Here is an 18412-nt window from a genome sequence, read left to right as displayed (position 1 = left end):
GCAGCCAATGGCTGTGTGGAATATAACAGTGTTATATATATATATATATATATATATATATATATATATATATATATAATAATTTTATATTATCATCTCAAAGTGTTTAATGTCCCTTTAACCCCTTAAGGACCGGGCATTTCAGACTAAAACTTCCCCAAAAGACCAGAGCATTTTTAGTACTTTTGCCATCACTAAATTTAAACAGAAATAGAGCCTTTTTATATTTACCTATCAAAACTATGAGGGCTATGTATCAAAGGTCTTGCGGACCTGATCCGACAGTGCAATACGCTCTCCGTATTCAGCGTTGCACCAGCAGCTCACAAGAGCTGCTGGTGCAACGCCGCCCCCTGCAGACTTGCGGCCAATCGTCCGCCAGCAGGGAGGTGTCAATCAACCCGATCAAATTCGATTTGGTTGAATTGTGGCAATTCCTGTCTGCCTTTTTTTTTTTTAAGTAGATAACCCAAAGTATTGATCTAGGCCCATTTTGGTATATTTCATGCCACCATTTCACTGCCAAATGCGATCAAATAAAAAAAAAAAAAAAAAAGAAGTTAACTTTTCCACAAACTTTAGGTTTCTCACTGAAATTATCTAAAAACAACTTGTGCACAAATAGCAGACATATGTGACTATGTGCAATTGCTTTTTGGTAATAATTAGAAGGCCGCCAATTGCAGCTGCGCACCACGCTTTTATTATTCCCTGCAGTGAAGGGGTTAATCAGGTAGTTTGTAAGGTTAATTTTAGCTTTAGTGTAGATATTACTCTCCCTCCTGATACTTACCATCCCTTGATCCCTACCTAATTCCTCTCAAACAGCTCTCTTCCCTCTCCCACCCCCCAATTGTCACCCCCCATCTTAAAGGGACATAAAACAAGTTGGGATAGAGACAAAATATAATATGTGCTTTAATTACTTTACCTGCAAATTTATACTGCAGTGCCTCACCATTAACCCTTTCTTTTAAGATTCCAAATTGTACAGTTCTAAATAGCCCCACGCAATTCCTTTTATGGCTGTATCTATATCCACCTTAGCTTTGGTAGAATGTAAGACTTTAAGTCATTATCTGCTGGAGCATGCCGAGAAGCAAATAAGCTGCTGTGAACTCAGTTGAAATACAATGCCTGTGTTTCTGATGTTAAACACTGATAAACGGGAGTGGATCAGACTGCTCTAGACAGCATAGCTACGTAGCTAATTTTGCTTATTTTTGAAAATTATTTTAAAATACTTGCAAGCAATTTTTAACATATTTTTTTTATGCAGACTATTTTTAATTAATTAGCCCTTTTAGGATATGCACAGATATCAACATGTTTTATATATATTATAGTAGTTTTTAGTTTGTTTTTAGTTTTAGCTATTTTAGGGGGATATCTGTGTGTGCAGGTGACTATTACTGTGCATAATTATTAGGCAACTTAACAAAAAACAAATATATACCCATTTCAATTATTTATTTTTACCAGTGAAACCAATATAACATCTCAACATTCACAAATATACATTTCTGACATTCAAAAACAAAACAAAAACAAATCAGTGACCAATATAGCCACCTTTCTTTGCAAGGACACTCAAAAGCCTGCCATCCATGGATTCTGTCAGTGTTTTGATCTGTTCACCATCAACATTGCGTGCAGCAGCAACCACAGCCTCCCAGACACTGTTCAGAGAGGTGTACTGTTTTCCCTCCTTGTAAATCTCACATTTGATGATGGACCACAGGTTCTCAATGGGGTTCAGATGAGGTGAACAAGGAGGCCATGTCATTAGATTTTCTTCTTTTATACCCTTTCTTGCCAGCCACGCTGTGGAGTACTTGGACGCGTGTGATGGAGCATTGTCCTGCATGAAAATCATGTTTTTCTTGAAGGATGCAGACTTCTTCCTGTACCACTGCTTGAAGAAGGTGTCTTCCAGAAACTGGCAGTAGGACTGGGAGTTGAGCTTGACTCCATCCTCAACCCGAAAAGGCCCCACAAGCTCATCTTTGATGATACCAGCCCAAACCAGTACTCCACCTCCACCTTGCTGGCGTCTGAGTCGGACTGGAGCTCTCTGCCCTTTACCAATCCAGCCACGGGCCCATCCATCTGGCCCATCAAGACTCACTCTCATTTCATCAGTCCATAAAACCTTAGAAAAATCAGTCTTGAGATATTTCTTGGCCCAGTCTTGACGTTTCAGCTTGTGTGTCTTGTTCAGTGGTGGTCGTCTTTCAGCCTTTCTTACCTTGGCCATGTCTCTGAGTATTGCACACCTTGTGCTTTTGGGCACTCCAGTGATGTTGCAGCTCTGAAATATGGCCAAACTGGTGGCAAGTGGCATCTTGGCAGCTGCACGCTTGACTTTTCTCAGTTCATGGGCAGTTATTTTGCGCTTTGGTTTATCCACACGCTTCTTGCGACCCTGTTGACTATTTTGAATGAAACGCTTGATTGTTCGATGATCACGCTTCAGAAGCTTTGCAATTTTAAGAGTGCTGCATCCCTCTGCAAGATATCTCACTATTTTTGACTTTTCTGAGCCTGTCAAGTCCTTCTTTTGACCCATTTTGCCAAAGGAAAGGAAGTTGCCTAATAATTATGCACACCTGATATAGGGTGTTGATGTCATTAGACCACACCCCTTCTCATTACAGAGATGCACATCACCTAATATGCTTAATTGGTAGTAGGCTTTCGAGCCTATACAGCTTGGAGTAAGACAACATGCATAAAGAGGATGATGTGGTCAAAATACTCATTTGCCTAATAATTCTGCACTCCCTGTATTTCTGCAGTTTAGGATCCCCCCCCCCCCAAACAGCTCTCTAAACCTCCCCCCTTTACCTATTAGCCGCCATCTTAGGTACTGGCAGCTGTTTGCCAGTATCCAGTTTTTTTATAATTTTTATTTATGTGAAGATTATTTTTTTCTGTATTGCAGCTGCCCCCCCTCATTAACCTCCCCCTCCCGGATCGCTTTAACACCCTCGACCCCACTATAGGAACCCTCTCCTTCCCCCTCCCTCCTTTCCACTCACTGCCGCTATACACATTTTTTTTTTCTGTAGCGTAGCGGTCCCACCTGCTCTATGTCTATTTTCTGTACACTTTTTTAGGTACAGGAGGATATCCCATTACATTCGATAACGTTTTAAGAAGAGGAACATCAACCCAGCACTTTCTACACTCACATTTGGAATACTTGGAATTATATACACATTTTTTTGGAGCAATTTGGACTTTATTTATTTCACCAGGATTTTGAATCCTTTTTTATGACACATTTTTTATGACACATTTTTTACCACACCCTTTTATATACACACTTTTTAGGTGTACACCTCACGAGAATTATTCACTATCACATATATTATATTCCTTCCATATGGGTTACTGATCACAACTCATATTTTTTATATATTTTTATTCATTTTTTCAAAAAATATTTAATATATTTTTTATATTTTTTACATTTTTTCACCTTTTTGATTTTTACACCAACTTTGGACATATTAACATTTTTATTTTTTTTGGATATTAACCTTGAACATTTGCTTTGGACAGTTTGGTATGGGACTTAAACACTTGTATGTTACATAGGACATAACTTCTTGGACATTGTATGGGGCAATCCATTAGATTGTTGAATCTATTTTTAACTGTATTTTTAACTGTCAGTTTATGTTAATAAAATGTTTGTTTAATACATTTTAATATCACATCCTATATATATATATTTTGTTTTTAATCTTTTACCTTTTAAGTACTTTTTCACATGGTTTTATATATATTCTTTGTGTAACACAATATTATATATTAACCTTGATGTATACACATTCCTAGTCGTGGACACCATCTTTAGCAACCCAACCCTCATCTGAGGGTAGTGTAGCGCTGTATCTTGGCATTTCTTTTTACTCTTAACTTTTGGAGTCTGGTTGGGAGACTCCGCCTATATCAGATATAGCTTGTATGGTATTATTGTGGCGCTGATAGATATACATTCATTTGAACCACCTGCTCCCGCCCCCTCCAGAGATGGGTTGCCCACCCGCCTCCCTCCTCCACCCACTTAGCAATGATCGGCACCACCGCTGTCCGATGCAGAGAGGGCCACAGAGTGCATCAGTATCTCTTCCTGTCTATTTCTGCACTGCCCCACTCGTGGGGCAGCAGAAATAGCCTGATCTCGCTATTTTTTGCAAGATAGCGGCAGAGAGAGGCCCAGGACAGCAGCTGTGTACAGGGCACAACGCTGGTAGTTAAGGCGTTAATCCATTGGATACCAGAAACACACATTCAACTCATAATACAAGCGCAACACGACAAGTGCAAAAAGCTTACTTCTAATGCAGTCACAAAAATATGTATTGTTACAACAGTTTATGTATTTATTGTTTGATGATCATTTTTTTATATTGTCTCTCTCCTCCTTGTTTGCCAGTAAAGGAGAAACATTATAAGAATATCTGAGAAATTCAGTTGCTGAACAAGACGATGTCTGACACCACTGAGAACCAAACCTCACACCTTCCTGATGCACACGGAGGTAAGTAGGATGTCACGTGCATGTCACCTGATGCACACAGAGGTAAGCAGGACGTTACGTGCATGTCACCTGATGTTTTCATCAGTAGGGGATGATATTTACAATAAACGAACCTCAGTGATCTGATCACCTTAAAGGGATACAACGGTTAGTAGTGTGCTGAGGCTGTACAGAAGCAGCATTTAAAAACGTTTAACCTTGTTTATAACTTGATCGGCACTGCATGCACATGCTCAGTGTCAGTATGTATTTAAACAGACATTAAAGTAAAAATGTAAACTTATAGTTCAGGTAGAGGATATTAAGAAACCTTGTTTAAATGCACTTGTTCTCCTGGTATCCTTTGTTGATGAGCATATGTACATATCCTCAGCACCAACAATGCACTACTGGAAGCTAGCTGGTGGTAGGCACAAGAGAATGCTCTATAAATAGCAGCAGTGCTTGACATGAGAGTATACTGAGGTAGGCTCAGCAGCAGCAGTGCTTGTCATAATAGCATTCTATCTATTCATTTACACACACACACACACATGATTCACAGTGGCAGTAAAAACATGTTTTTTACAAGCATGTCAGTCGATAGGAATACACTACCAGGACCGGGCAGTATTATATCGCCTTACGCGTTTCGAAGTCTACCTCAATAATAGAGTACTTCTTCTTGTAAAAAACATGTTTTTACTGCCACTGTGAATCACCTATTCTTTTACCTGTTACATACCTCATGTGTTGAGGTTATCTCTAGTAAGCATATTCACAAAGGATTCCTTTATATGTGTATATTTGTTTTTATAAAATAAACAGTATCACACTATTAGTTCTTCTCCTTGTTTTATGCATGCTCATCCCGGAGTTCTATACAGACCCTTAGTACCAGCTGAGGAAGAACGGGGATACAGCACCTTACACCTTCGGTCACAGACCGCCTAAACCACCATAATTTAATACAGCTTTGGGCGAGATACTTACCTCATATGATTGAGGTGAAGTCTGGTGTGTACCCATCTTGATGTAATAACGGACAAGATATCCTTACGTTCCTCATATCGCAACGTTTGTTGAAAAGTCACCACGGACATTATAACATCTCAATATCACCTCTGATACTTAGATGGGTGTATTATAAACTTTGTCAACGCTACAGAGCTTTACCTGGTGTTATTTGACTTATGCTTTTTAATTGTGGATTTATATTTAGACTCTGCATACTTATTTTGGCATTTGTGCTATATGTTCATATGTTATTGTGTTCAATTTATATGACCAACATTTTCAGCCTATTTTTAATGCATTTTATTCGTTATTAATTCATCCATTATAATAACTTGTGTTACTTTATTGGGCATTTGTTGTATTTAACACTTGTTTAGACAATATCAGTCCTCACTTATTGTTATCACCTTTTATTTCCAACATATATGTCTCTCTAGATACATTTCCCAAGACTATATTGTCTAGATAGTAAGAGATATATAGAACATACATCTATTTCTATATAGACATTTTTTAAATTATTCTTTTACATCTTTAATGGTAGCAACATTTTATATGAGCTAGGAAATTTATAAAGGAAAATATTAGATGCGCTAAATTCACAATATATATATATATATATATATATATATATATATATATATATATATATATATATATATATATATATATTTCTCCTGTTAAGTGTGATCAGTCCACGGGTCATCATTACTTCATTACTTCTGGGATATTAACTCCTCCCCAACAGGAAGTGCAAGAGGATATAGCTCCTCCCCTCTACGTCACACCCAGTCATTCTCTTGCACCCAACTAATAGATAGGATGTGTGAGAGGACTGTGGTGATTTTACTTAGTTTTTATGACTTCAATCAAAAGTTTGTTATTTTAAAACAGCACCGGAGCGTGTTGTTCATTCTCAGGGGGAATTTGAAGAAGAATCTACCTGAGTTTCTATATGATTTTAACCGGAGTAGTTAAGATCATGTTGCTGTTCTCGGCCATCTGAGGGGTGAGGTATACTTCAGATCAGGGGACAGCGGGCAGGGTCACCTGCAAAGAGGTATGTAGCAGCTTATTATTTTCTGAGAATGGAATTGATTAGAAAATACTGCAAATACCTATATAAAGTAAGTTCAGCCTTAAATGCAGTAGTAGCAACTGGTATCAGGCTGTCATGTATGTATATTTTCACTTCAGTATTCTGGGGAATGGCACTTCACTGGAATGATACTGTATGAATAAACCTTAGCCTATATTGCAGTGAGAACGGCTAGCAGTAGGTTTCTGTGACAATTTATTATCAGGTTAAACGTTTTGCTGGCATGTTAAATCGTTTAATTTTTTGAGGTACTGGGTGAAAAATTGTGTTGGGCACTAATTATCCACTTGGCGGGCATTTTATTCAATTTTTGACAGTTTACTGATCTCCCTCACTGTTGTGTGTGAGGGGGAGGGGCTTAATTTGGCGCTTTTACTACGCATCAGGAATTCAGTCACAAGTCTGTTTTTCTTCCCTGCATGATCCGGTTCGTCTCTACAGAGCTTAAGGGTCGTCAAAAGTTATTTTGAGGGAGGTAATCACTCACAGCAGACCTGTGAGATAGTGCTTGACTGTGATAAAAAACGTTATATTCTGTACTTTTTTTCTGTCATTTAAGGGTTAGTTATCCATTGCTAATGGGGACAATCCTTTGCTAAATATATATTTTTCCAGTAAAAATTTGATTTTATTGTTTCTCAACTGTAATAACTTCTGTGCTTCTTAAAGGCACAGTACGTTTTTTTCATACTATTGAAATTTAAATTGAAAAGTATTTCCAAGCTGCTGGTTTAATTGCTAGTGTGTTTAACATGTCTGATTCAGAGGAATATCTCTGTGCTATATGTGCTAAAGCCAAAGTGGAGCCCAATAGAAATTTATGTACTAATTGCATTGATGCTACTTTAAATAAAAGTCAATCTGTACAAATTGAACATCATTCACCAAACAACGAGGGGAAAGTTATGCCGACTAACTTGCCTCACGTGTCAGTACCTGAATCTCCCGCTCGGGAGGTGCGTGATTTGGTAACGCCGAGTACTTCAGGGCGGCCATTACAAATCACATTGCAGGACATGGCTAATGTTATGACTGAAGTTTTGTCTAAATTACCCGAACTTAGAGGGAAGCGGGACCACTCTGGGGTGAGAACAGAGTGCGCTGATAATACTAGGGCCATGTCAGATACTGGGTCACAGTATGCGGAACATGAGGACGGAGAGCTTCAATCTGCAGGTGACGGTTCTGATCCCAATAGAGTGGATTCAGACATTTCTAATTTTAAGTTTAAGCTTGAGAACCTCCGCGTTCTACTAGGGGAGGTATTAGCGGCTCTGAATGATTGTAACACCGTTGCAATTCCAGAGAAGTTATGTAGGCTGGATAGATACTATGCGGTACCGGCGAGTACTGACGTATTTCCTATACCTAAGAGGCTTATAGAGATAATTACTAAGGAGTGGGATAGGCCCGGTGTACCCTTTTTCCCCCCCTCCTGTATTTAGAAAAATGTTCCCAATAGACGCCACCACTCGGGACTTATGGCAGACGATCCCTAAGGTGGAGGGAGCGGTTTCTACTCTGGCTAAGCGTACCACTATCCCGGTGGAGGATAGCTGTGCCTTTTCAGATCCAATGGATAAAAAATTAGAGGGTTACCTTAAGAAAATGTTTGTTCAACAAGGTTTTATACTACAACCCCTTGCATGTATTGCGTCTGTCACGGCCGCGGCCGCTTTTTGGTCCGAGTCCCTGGAAGAGACTCTTGACTCAATTACTATCGAAGAAATTTCAAACAGGCTTAAAACCATTAAGCTAGCTAATTCATTTGTTTCTGATGCCGTAGTACATTTAACTAAACTTACGGCTAAGAATTCCGGTTTCGCCATTCAGGCACGCAGAGCACTGTGGCTAAAATCGTGGTCAGCTGACGTTACTTCTAAATCTAAGTTACTTAACATACCTTTCAAAGGGCAGACCTTATTCGGGCCCGGTTTGAAAGAAATTATCGCTGACATTACAGGAGGTAAAGGCCATGCCCTGCCTCAAGACAGAGCCAAACCTAGGGCTAGACAGTCTAATTTTCGTTCCTTTCGTAATTTCAAAGCAGGAGCAGCATCAACTTCCTCTGCTCCAAAACAGGAAGGAGCTGTTGCTCGCTACAGACAAGGCTGGAGACCTAACCAGTCCTGGAACAAGGGCAAGCAGGCCAGAAAACCTGCTGCTGCCCCTAAGACAGCATGAATTGAGGGCCCCCGATCCGGGAACGGATCTAGTGGGGGGCAGACTTTCTCTCTTCGCCCAGGCTTGGGCAAGAGATGTCCAGGATCCCTGGGCACTAGAGATCATATCTCAGGGATATCTTCTGGATTTCAAAACCTCTCCCCCAAAAGGGAGATTCCATCTGTCAAGGTTGTCAACAAACCAAATAAAGAAGGAGGCCTTTCTACGCTGCGTACAAGATCTGTTACTAATGGGAGTGATCCATCCGGTTCCGCGGTTTGAACACGGACAGGGATTTTACTCAAATCTGTTTGTGGTTCCCAAGAAAGAAGGAACCTTCAGACCAATCTTGGATTTAAAGATCCTAAACAAATTCCTAAGAGTTCCATCGTTCAAAATGGAAACTATTCGGACAATTCTACCCATGATCCAAAGGGGTCAGTACATGACCACAGTGGATTTAAAGGATGCTTACCTTCACATTCCGATTCACAGAGATCATTACCAGTATCTAAGGTTTGCCTTCCTAGACAGGCACTACCAGTTTGTAGCTCTTCCATTCGGGTTGGCTACGGCTCCAAGAATCTTCACAAAGGTTCTGGGGGCTCTTCTGGCGGTGCTAAGACCGCGAGGAATTTCGGTAGCTCCATACCTAGACGACATTCTGATACAAGCTTCAAGCTTTCAAACTGCCAAGTCTCATACAGAGTTAGTACTGGCATTTCTAAGATCGCATGGGTGGAAGGTAAACGAAAAGAAGAGTTCTCTCTTTCCACTCACAAGAGTTCCCTTCTTGGGGACTCTTATAGATTCTGTAGAAATGAAGATCTACCTGACAGAAGACAGGTTAACAAAACTTCAAAACGCTTGCCGTGTCCTTCATTCCATTCAACACCCGTCAGTGGTTCAATGCATGGAGGTGATCGGCTTGATGGTAGCGGCAATGGACATAGTACCCTTTGCATGCTTACACCTCAGACCACTGCAATTGTGCATGCTAAGTCAGTGGAATGGGGATTACTCAGATTTGTCCCCTACTCTGAATCTGGATCAAGAGACCAGAAATTCTCTTCTGTGGTGGCTTTCTCGGCCACATCTGTCCAGGGGGATGCCATTCAGCAGGCCAGAATGGACGATTGTAACAACAGACGCCAGCCTGCTAGGTTGGGGCGCTGTCTGGAATTCCCTGAAGGCTCAGGGATCATGGACTCAGGAGGAGAGTCTCCTGCCAATAAACATTCTGGAATTGAGAGCAGTTCTCAATGCCCTTCTGGCTTGGCCCCAATTAACAACTCGGGGGTTCATCAGATTTCAGTCGGACAACATCACGACTGTAGCTTACATCAACCATCAAGGAGGGACAAGAAGCTCCCTAGCGATGATGGAAGTATCAAAGATAATTCGCAATCCACATTCCGGGAGTGGAGAACTGGGAGGCGGATTTCCTAAGTCGTCAGACTTTTCATCCGGGGGAGTGGGAACTTCATCCGGAGGTCTTTGTCCAAATACTTCGACGTTGGGGCAAACCAGAAATAGATCTCATGGCGTCTCGACAGAACGCCAAGCTTCCTCGTTACGGGTCCAGATCCAGGGATCCGGGAGCGGCCCTGGTAGATGCTTTGACAGCACCTTGGACCTTCGAGAGAGCTTATGTGTTTCCACCCTTCCCGATGCTTCCTCGATTGATTGCCAGGATCAAACAGGAGAGAGCATCGGTGATTCTAATAGCGCCCGCGTCGCCACGCAGGACCTGGTATGCAGATCTAGTGGACATGTCCTCCTGTCCACCTTGGTCTCTGCCTCTGAGACAGGACCTTCTGATTCAGGGTCCCTTCAAACATCAAAATCTAATTTCTCTGAAGCTGACTGCCTGGAAATTGAACGCTTGATTTTATCAAAACGTGGATTTTCTGAGTCAGTAATTGATACTTTAATACAGGCTAGGAAGCCTATTACCAGAAAGATTTACCATAAAATATGGCGTAAATACCTATATTGGTGCGAATCCAAAGGTTACTCTTGGAGTAAGGTTAGGATTCCTAGGATATTGTCTTTTCTACAAGAAGGTTTAGAAAAGGGTTTATCCGCTAGTTCCTTAAAGGGACAGATCTCAGCTCTGTCCATTCTGTTGCACAAACGTCTGTCAGAAGTTCCAGACGTTCAGGCTTTTTGTCAGGCTTTGGCCAGGATTAAGCCTGTGTTTAAAACTGTTGCTCCGCCATGGAGTTTAAACCTTGTTCTTAACGTTTTACAGGGCGTTCCGTTTGAACCCCTTCATTCCATTGATATAAAGTTGTTATCTTGGAAAGTTCTATTTTTAATGGCTATTTCCTCGGCTCGAAGAGTCTCTGAGTTATCAGCCTTACATTGTGATTCTCCTTATTTGATTTTTCACTCGGATAAGGTAGTTCTGCGTACTAAACCTGGTTTCTTACCTAAGGTAGTCACTAACAGGAATATCAATCAAGAGATTGTTGTTCCATCCTTGTGTCCAAATCCTTCTTCAAAGAAGGAACGACTTCTGCACAATCTGGATGTAGTTCGTGCCCTAAAATTTTATTTACAGGCAACTAAAGATTTTCGACAAACGTCTTCCCTGTTTGTCGTTTACTCTGGTCAGAGGAGAGGTCAAAAAGCTTCTGCTACCTCTCTCTCTTTTTGGCTTCGTAGTATAATACGTTTAGCTTATGAGACTGCTGGACAGCAGCCTCCTGAAAGAATTACAGCTCATTCCACTAGAGCTGTGGCTTCCACTTGGGCCTTTAAGAATGAGGCCTCTGTTGAACAGATTTGCAAGGCTGCAACTTGGTCTTCGCTTCATACTTTTTCCAAATTTTACAAATTTGACACTTTTGCTTCTTCGGAGGCTATTTTTGGGAGAAAAGTTCTTCAGGCAGTGGTTCCTTCTGTATAAAGATCCTGCTTGTCCCTCCCGTCATCCGTGTACTTTTGCTTTGGTATTGGTATCCCAGAAGTAATGATGACCCGTGGACTGATCACACTTAACAGGAGAAAACATAATTTATGCTTACCTGATAAATTCCTTTCTCCTGTAGTGTGATCAGTCCACGGCCCGCCCTGTTTTTTATGGCAGGTCTAAATTTTTAAATTATACTCCAGTCACCACTGCACCCTTTAGCTTCTCCTTTCTCGTTGGTTCTTGGTCGAATGACTGGGTGTGATGTAGAGGGGAGGAGCTATATAGCAGCTCTGCTGGGTGATCCTCTTGCACTTCCTGTTGGGGAGGAGTTAATATCCCAGAAGTAATGATGACCCGTGGACTGATCACACTACAGGAGAAAGGAATTTATCAGGTAAGCATAAATTATGATATATATATATATATATATATATATATATATATATATATATATATATATATATATATATATATATATATATATATATATATACACACACACATCCCCCTAAATATAACTAACTCCTAGATTTTGAACATATTTCTTGAGCACTGTGTTATACCCTGTACCATGTACTATCAGGTAACTTCCTGCTGTATTTACAGGGCATCAAGAGGAGAACCCGGGCACTGGGCTATTTAATGTGAAGGAAGAGGGTGAGACAGATGACATGAATAGTCATCAGACTGAAATACATTGGTCCCTCCCTGCCGGTGAGTAGTAATACGTGAGAGTCTGCCGGGGCTGTGCACACAGTTACTTCCTGCTCTCCCTTGTAGTTTACCGTCTGGTTTATAAACGCAGATAACAACATGAGTTTAACCCTTGTTTAGTTCATGTTGTATTTTTATACTGGAATATAGCAGATCACGGCCCAGAATAAAAAACATTTTGCTGAAAGTAAGAGAGATAAAGCACTACATTGTGTATTTGGCAATTTTGTCTATATGGGAAATATATAAATTGTAAAGTTATAAAAACTACACCATGGTTAGTAATTAATCAACAGAGGCAAAAAACAGACAGGCGACGTTTCGGGATCTTATCCCTTCCTCATGCCTTACCTTAACAAACAAACTTTACTCCTTTATATACATACCACTAGGTGGCACTGTGGAGCAATTAACCCTTCCATTTACTTCTACCTTTTACATATATAATACAATAACATCTAATATACAAAACTACTAGTATATAAATCTATTAAAAAAGCAACAAGTAATTACTATGAATCATTGGGATACTTGGATACAATATTATGTTATTAAATTTGATATACATAATCAAATCGTTATTGTTACAAAAAAATTGATAAATCCCAATCTTTATTTAATCCTCTAGGTTCAAGAGTACCTAATTCAAAATCCAAAATTATTCACTTTTCGTGTTAACTGTGGAGTGCCTAAATAAAGAAATAGAGCAACAGAATACAAAATTGGCTGAGATGGAAAAAGATCTGAAAAAGGCATTACCTGCAGATGACTTTGACAAAATCATGCTGGAAATAAATAATAAAATCAAAGACCTGAAGAAAATCATAGAGCATAAACGTTCCAAATTTGCCAGAGATGAGCTCGATTACTCCTCAGGGAGAGTATACAGATGGCGCTTTGACCCTGAAGGCACAAGACGAAGGTATACGCAACATACGCAGAGACGGCAAGGACGTAACCAGGCGCAGACCAGCAGCGGCACCAGATCGTCAGACAGCTCTCCGGGGGAATCGGATCTCGAAAGAAACGAGGAGGCCGCAAACATCGGCACAAGCCCTGGGAAAGACACCAAGAAGAAAACGGTCAGACAACTTCGGTCCGGGCAACGCAATTAGAGCCATTGGAGACCTCTGGGGTAACAGCTTTAAGCTATGGAACTAAATCTGGTAACGTAAAAGTAAGGAGTGATGTTAATAATGTGATCAACATTTCTAAACATATTCTGAAGGAAGATGAAATGGAACTTTTGAATAAAGGACTTTCCTTTTGCCCTCAAAAGAACTGCAATTTTTTTCAATTGCAAAAGGACCTGTTCAGATTCTTTAGAACACTAAAGCTTAAAACCTTTAATTAGGATAATAAAATATCTAAAAATGAGAGTCCTACGATTCATTTAAATCAATTTGGGCTTAAAAAGAAAAGCCATTTCAACCCTGGGTCTGTTGATCATAGTATAGAAACTTATATATCATTAGTTCAGAATGACATCTCTAAATTGCAAATTCAAACCGAGCAGCATAGGCTTAAAATTAACAGATATAAACCTAGGATTAGTAACACCACCAAACAACATCAGCTTACTTTACAAAACCTTCAAAAACAGCAAGATATCATTTTTAAGAGAGCTGATAAGGGTGGAGCTGTAATTGTATTGGATAAAAATGAATATATTCTTGAAATTAAAAAACAACTCGGCGATAATAAAGTATATCAGAAATTGCCTTTTAACCCTGTATTCAAAATTCAGAAAGAAATAGAAAATGTAATCTCTGATGCTGTTAAAAATAACATCATAGGGAAAGATGTAGCTTCTTTTTTGATAAATGACAAACCATGTACCCTGGTTATCTATGTTCTGCCAAAAGTGCATAAGTGTCTAGCTAAGCCACCTGGTCGCCCGATAGTAGCAAGCACTAATTCAGTTTTCACGAATATCTCTATAGTCTTAGACAAAATACTTTGCCCATATGTAGAATGATCTAATTCCTTTGTTAAAGACACAGGAGATTTTCTACTTAAGTTGGACTCTTTAGCCCTCCCCACTTCTAAGTTTATTATTTATAGCTTAGATGTTGAACGTTTATACACTAATATTAAACATACCAGTGGGAAAGATTCAATTAAAGTCACTTTAGAGTCTGATAACAAATACAATAATGCTCAAATTGACTTTTTTGTTTAATTGATAACAATTATTCTGTATGGAAACTATTTTATGTTTCAGGATGACTTCTTTCTTCAGCTCCAAGGTACTGCTATGGGTTCCAACGTCGCTCCCAACTATGCCAATATCTTTATGAATTTATATGAAGAAAGGTATGTTTATTCTAATCATTTGTTTATTCGATATGGCGCCACATGGTGGAGCTATGTCGACGATATATTCGGGGTATGGTTGGTCGACGTTGGAACCCTAATTAATTTATTTATTGAACTAAATATAGCTACCAGTAAAATTAAATTCAAACTAATCTGGAGTGAAGAATATTTAGATTTTCTTGATGTTGAGTCATCAAAATGGGCAATTCATTTAGTACTGATTTATTCAGAAAAAGCACTGACCGTAATAGTCTGCTTAGGTATGAAAGTGTTCACCCACCCTCTCTTATTAAAAGTCTTCCTCACAGCCAAATGTTAAGGGTACGAAAAATTGTCTCAGATGAGGATATAATTAACACTAGATTGAAAGAAATGGGTGAAAGATTTAAGGAGAGAGGATATCCAGAAACATTAATAAATGATGAGATAGACATTGCGAAATCTATCCCTAGGGTTAGTTTATTAAAATCTAAAACTAGCAAGATGGCTGAATTGATTAAACCCTTTAATAAGGATAGGCTTATTTTTGTATCAGAATATAATGCTCAAAGTAAGGAAATTGTGCAAATTATTAATAAACACTGGAGCGTTTTAGCAAATTGTAACCCCAATATACAAGAATTTAGAGTAAATCCTATGCCTGCATATAAAAGGGGTTACTAAATACCCAGACTAAATTAGTTAAAGCAGACGTAGGCTCTAAGTTTAAAAAACAATACACGTTACTTGTCATCTAAAAATGTGGGCTGCTTTCCGTGTCTAAGTTGCTCATGTTGTAATAACGTCACTAAAGGTTCAGTATTTTATCATCCCCACACTGGTAAGAAATATAATATCAAGGGTTATTTGACCTGTTTAACCACTTACATTATATGATTAAATGTCCATGTGGTGGAGTCCATTGGTGAATCGTCAAGATGCGCAAAAGATCGCATCATTGAGCATAAAAGTAATATCCGCACAGGTAATCTAAAATCTCCAGTAGCTAATCATTTCTTAAAAATGGGCCATTCCATCAGCCAACTTAAGTTTCAAATTATTGATCATGTAAAACTACCTCGTAGAGGAGGTGATAGAGAACTACTCAAGCGAAGAGAATCATTTTGGATTTTTGAATTAGGTACTCTTGAACCCAGAGGATTAAATAAAGATTGGGATTTATCAATTTTTTTGTAACAATAACGGTTTGATTATGTATATCAGAGTTAATAACATAATATTGTATCCAAGTATCCCAATGATTTATAGTAATTACTTGTTGCTTTTTTAATAGATTTATATACTAGTAGTTTTGTATATTAGAAGTTATTGTATTATATATGTAAAAGGTAGAAGTAAATGGAAGGGTTAATTGCTCCACAGCAATTATTGTGTCTGATGGAGGCAGGTTACAGGTGAGTGTGCACATGCATTGTGTCTGAGGGAGGCAGCTTACAGGTGAGTGTGTACACGTGTCTAACGTTCTCTTTCAGCTAAAATATGTAAGATAAGTAACAGACAAGTGAGAGGGAAAAGTACCACAGTGAGTGTATTTGGTGCTATTGTCTGTCTGGGAAATACACAAACTGTTGTATGGTAAAGTTATAGCGACTAGATCATGTGATATAAAAACTAGATCATGTGATATAAAAACTGAATCTGCTTTATTTGTACAGACGCTGATAACACTGATGTAGTGAAAGATGAGATAACAGAAGATCTGTATACGCGTGATCAGGTGAAGACTGAAGAGGATGAAGTTCCTATAAATACGGCTACAGGTGACTAGCGCATATTAAAGGGACAGTCTACTCCAAAATTTCTATTGTTTTAAAAAGATAGATAATCCCTTTATTACCAATTCCCCACTTTTGCACAACCAACACGGTTATATTAATACACATTTTAGCTCTGTGATTACCTGGATCTAAGACTTCTGTGACTGTCTCCTTATCTCAGTTCTATTTACAGACTTGCATTTTAGACAATATGTGCAGACTCATGAATAACTCCATGGGAGTGAGCACAATGTTATCTATCTGGCACACATGAACGAGAAGTGTTTTCTTTCATGTAATTGGCAAGAGTCCATGAGCTAGTGACATATGGGATATACAATCCTACCAGGAGGGGCAAAGTTTCCCAAACCTCAAAATGCCTATAAATACACCCCTCACCACACCCAAAATTCAGCTATCTGCTCTTTCTTGTGAGTCTCCTTTTCTGATTTTTCATCAGGATAAGGCAGTTTTGCGGACTTCTTTTCAATTTTTACCTAAGGTTGTGAATTCTAACAACATTAGTAGAGAAATTGTTGTCCCTTCCTTATGTCCTAATCCTAAGAATTCTTTGGAGAGATCCTTACATTCTTTGGATGTGGTAAGAGCTTTGAAATATTATGTGGAAGCTACTAAAGATTTCAGGAAGACTTCTAGTCTATTTGTTTTATTTTCTGGTCCTAGGAAAGGTCAGAAGGCTTCTGCTAGTTCCTTGGCTTCTTGGTTGAAACTTTTGATTCATCAAGCTTATTTTGAGTCGGGTCAGGCCCCGCCTCAGAGAATTACAGCTCATTCTACTAGATCAGTTTCAAACTTCGTGGGCTTTTAAGAATGAAGCTTCAGTTGATCAGATTTGCAAAGCGGCGACTTGGTCCTCTTTGCATACATTTACTAAATTCTACCGTTTTGATGTATTTGCTTCTTCAGAAGCAGTTTTTGGTAGAAAAGTTCTTCAGGCAGCTTTTTCAGTTTGATTCTTCTGCTTTTGATTTAAGTTTTTCTTTCAAGATGAAATAAACTTATTTTTGTTTTGGGTTGTGGATTAATTTTTTCAGCGGAATATGGCTGTTTTTATTTTTATTCCCTCCCTCTCTAGTGACTCTTGAGTGGAAGACTCCACATCTTGGGTATTGATATCCCATATGTCACTAGCTCATGGACTCTTGCCAATATGAAAGAAATGAATTTATCAGGTAAGTTCTTACATAAATTATGTTTTGCTGTGAAAAGCCATAAAAATGCTCTGAGATAAAGGCGGCCTGTAGGGGCTTAGAAACAGGCAGACATTTAGATGTTTAAAGGTTATAAAGTATATTAATATAACAATGTTTGTGCAAAGCTGGGGAATGGGTAGTAAAGGTGTTATCTATCTTTTTAAACATTTTGGTTTAGACTGTCCCTTTAAAGGGAAGATTCTGTGATGGTGACATTTTGTCTCATGTAAATAACAGTAATCAAATGGTTACACAGCAAACACATTAGTTTGTTTATAGGATTTTGTCTTTTTAAATAACTAATAACACACAGATAGGATAAGTGCTTATCTAGGTAAAAGTTCAGCAGTAATATGCAGTTCATAATGCAGAGGTGTATTTATTATATAAACTCATGAACCTTATCTTATGCCGGTGCATGTTCCACCCAACAATAATATAACAGAAACAAATATAACACCCCTTATACTTGTGGAGACTCAGTAGTTCAGCAGTCTATGTCCGGTAAAATGCTATGCAGTCTCACTAACCACATGAGCTTGCAATCAGCCTGTCTGCAATAGTTAATACGTTAAGGTTTAAAGGACAACTAAATACAGTAGAGTTGCATAATTAACAGGTGCATCATAAAAAGACAATGCAATGAAACTTACTCTGAATTAAAAGACCACTAAACAC

General features: G+C 38.9%; 1 protein-coding gene across 1 annotated transcript in view; it reads left to right on the top strand.

Annotated features, from left to right (window-relative positions):
- LOC128657373 (gastrula zinc finger protein XlCGF57.1-like) overlaps positions 1-18412 on the top strand; it is a 44394-nt gene that overhangs the window by 9648 nt on the left and 16334 nt on the right. Inside the window, exons 2-4 of the mRNA XM_053711700.1 lie at positions 4448-4552; positions 12337-12444; positions 16419-16523. Coding sequence (XP_053567675.1) covers positions 4501-4552; positions 12337-12444; positions 16419-16523 — 265 coding nt within the window. The 5' untranslated portion in view covers positions 4448-4500. The remainder of the gene's footprint in view (positions 1-4447; positions 4553-12336; positions 12445-16418; positions 16524-18412) is intronic.

Source organism: Bombina bombina, chromosome 4 (genome assembly GCF_027579735.1).
Source record: "Bombina bombina isolate aBomBom1 chromosome 4, aBomBom1.pri, whole genome shotgun sequence".
Classification (NCBI taxonomy): domain Eukaryota; kingdom Metazoa; phylum Chordata; class Amphibia; order Anura; family Bombinatoridae; genus Bombina; species Bombina bombina.
Note: the sequence above shows the minus strand (reverse complement) of the source record. Positions and strands in the feature narration are given on the sequence as shown.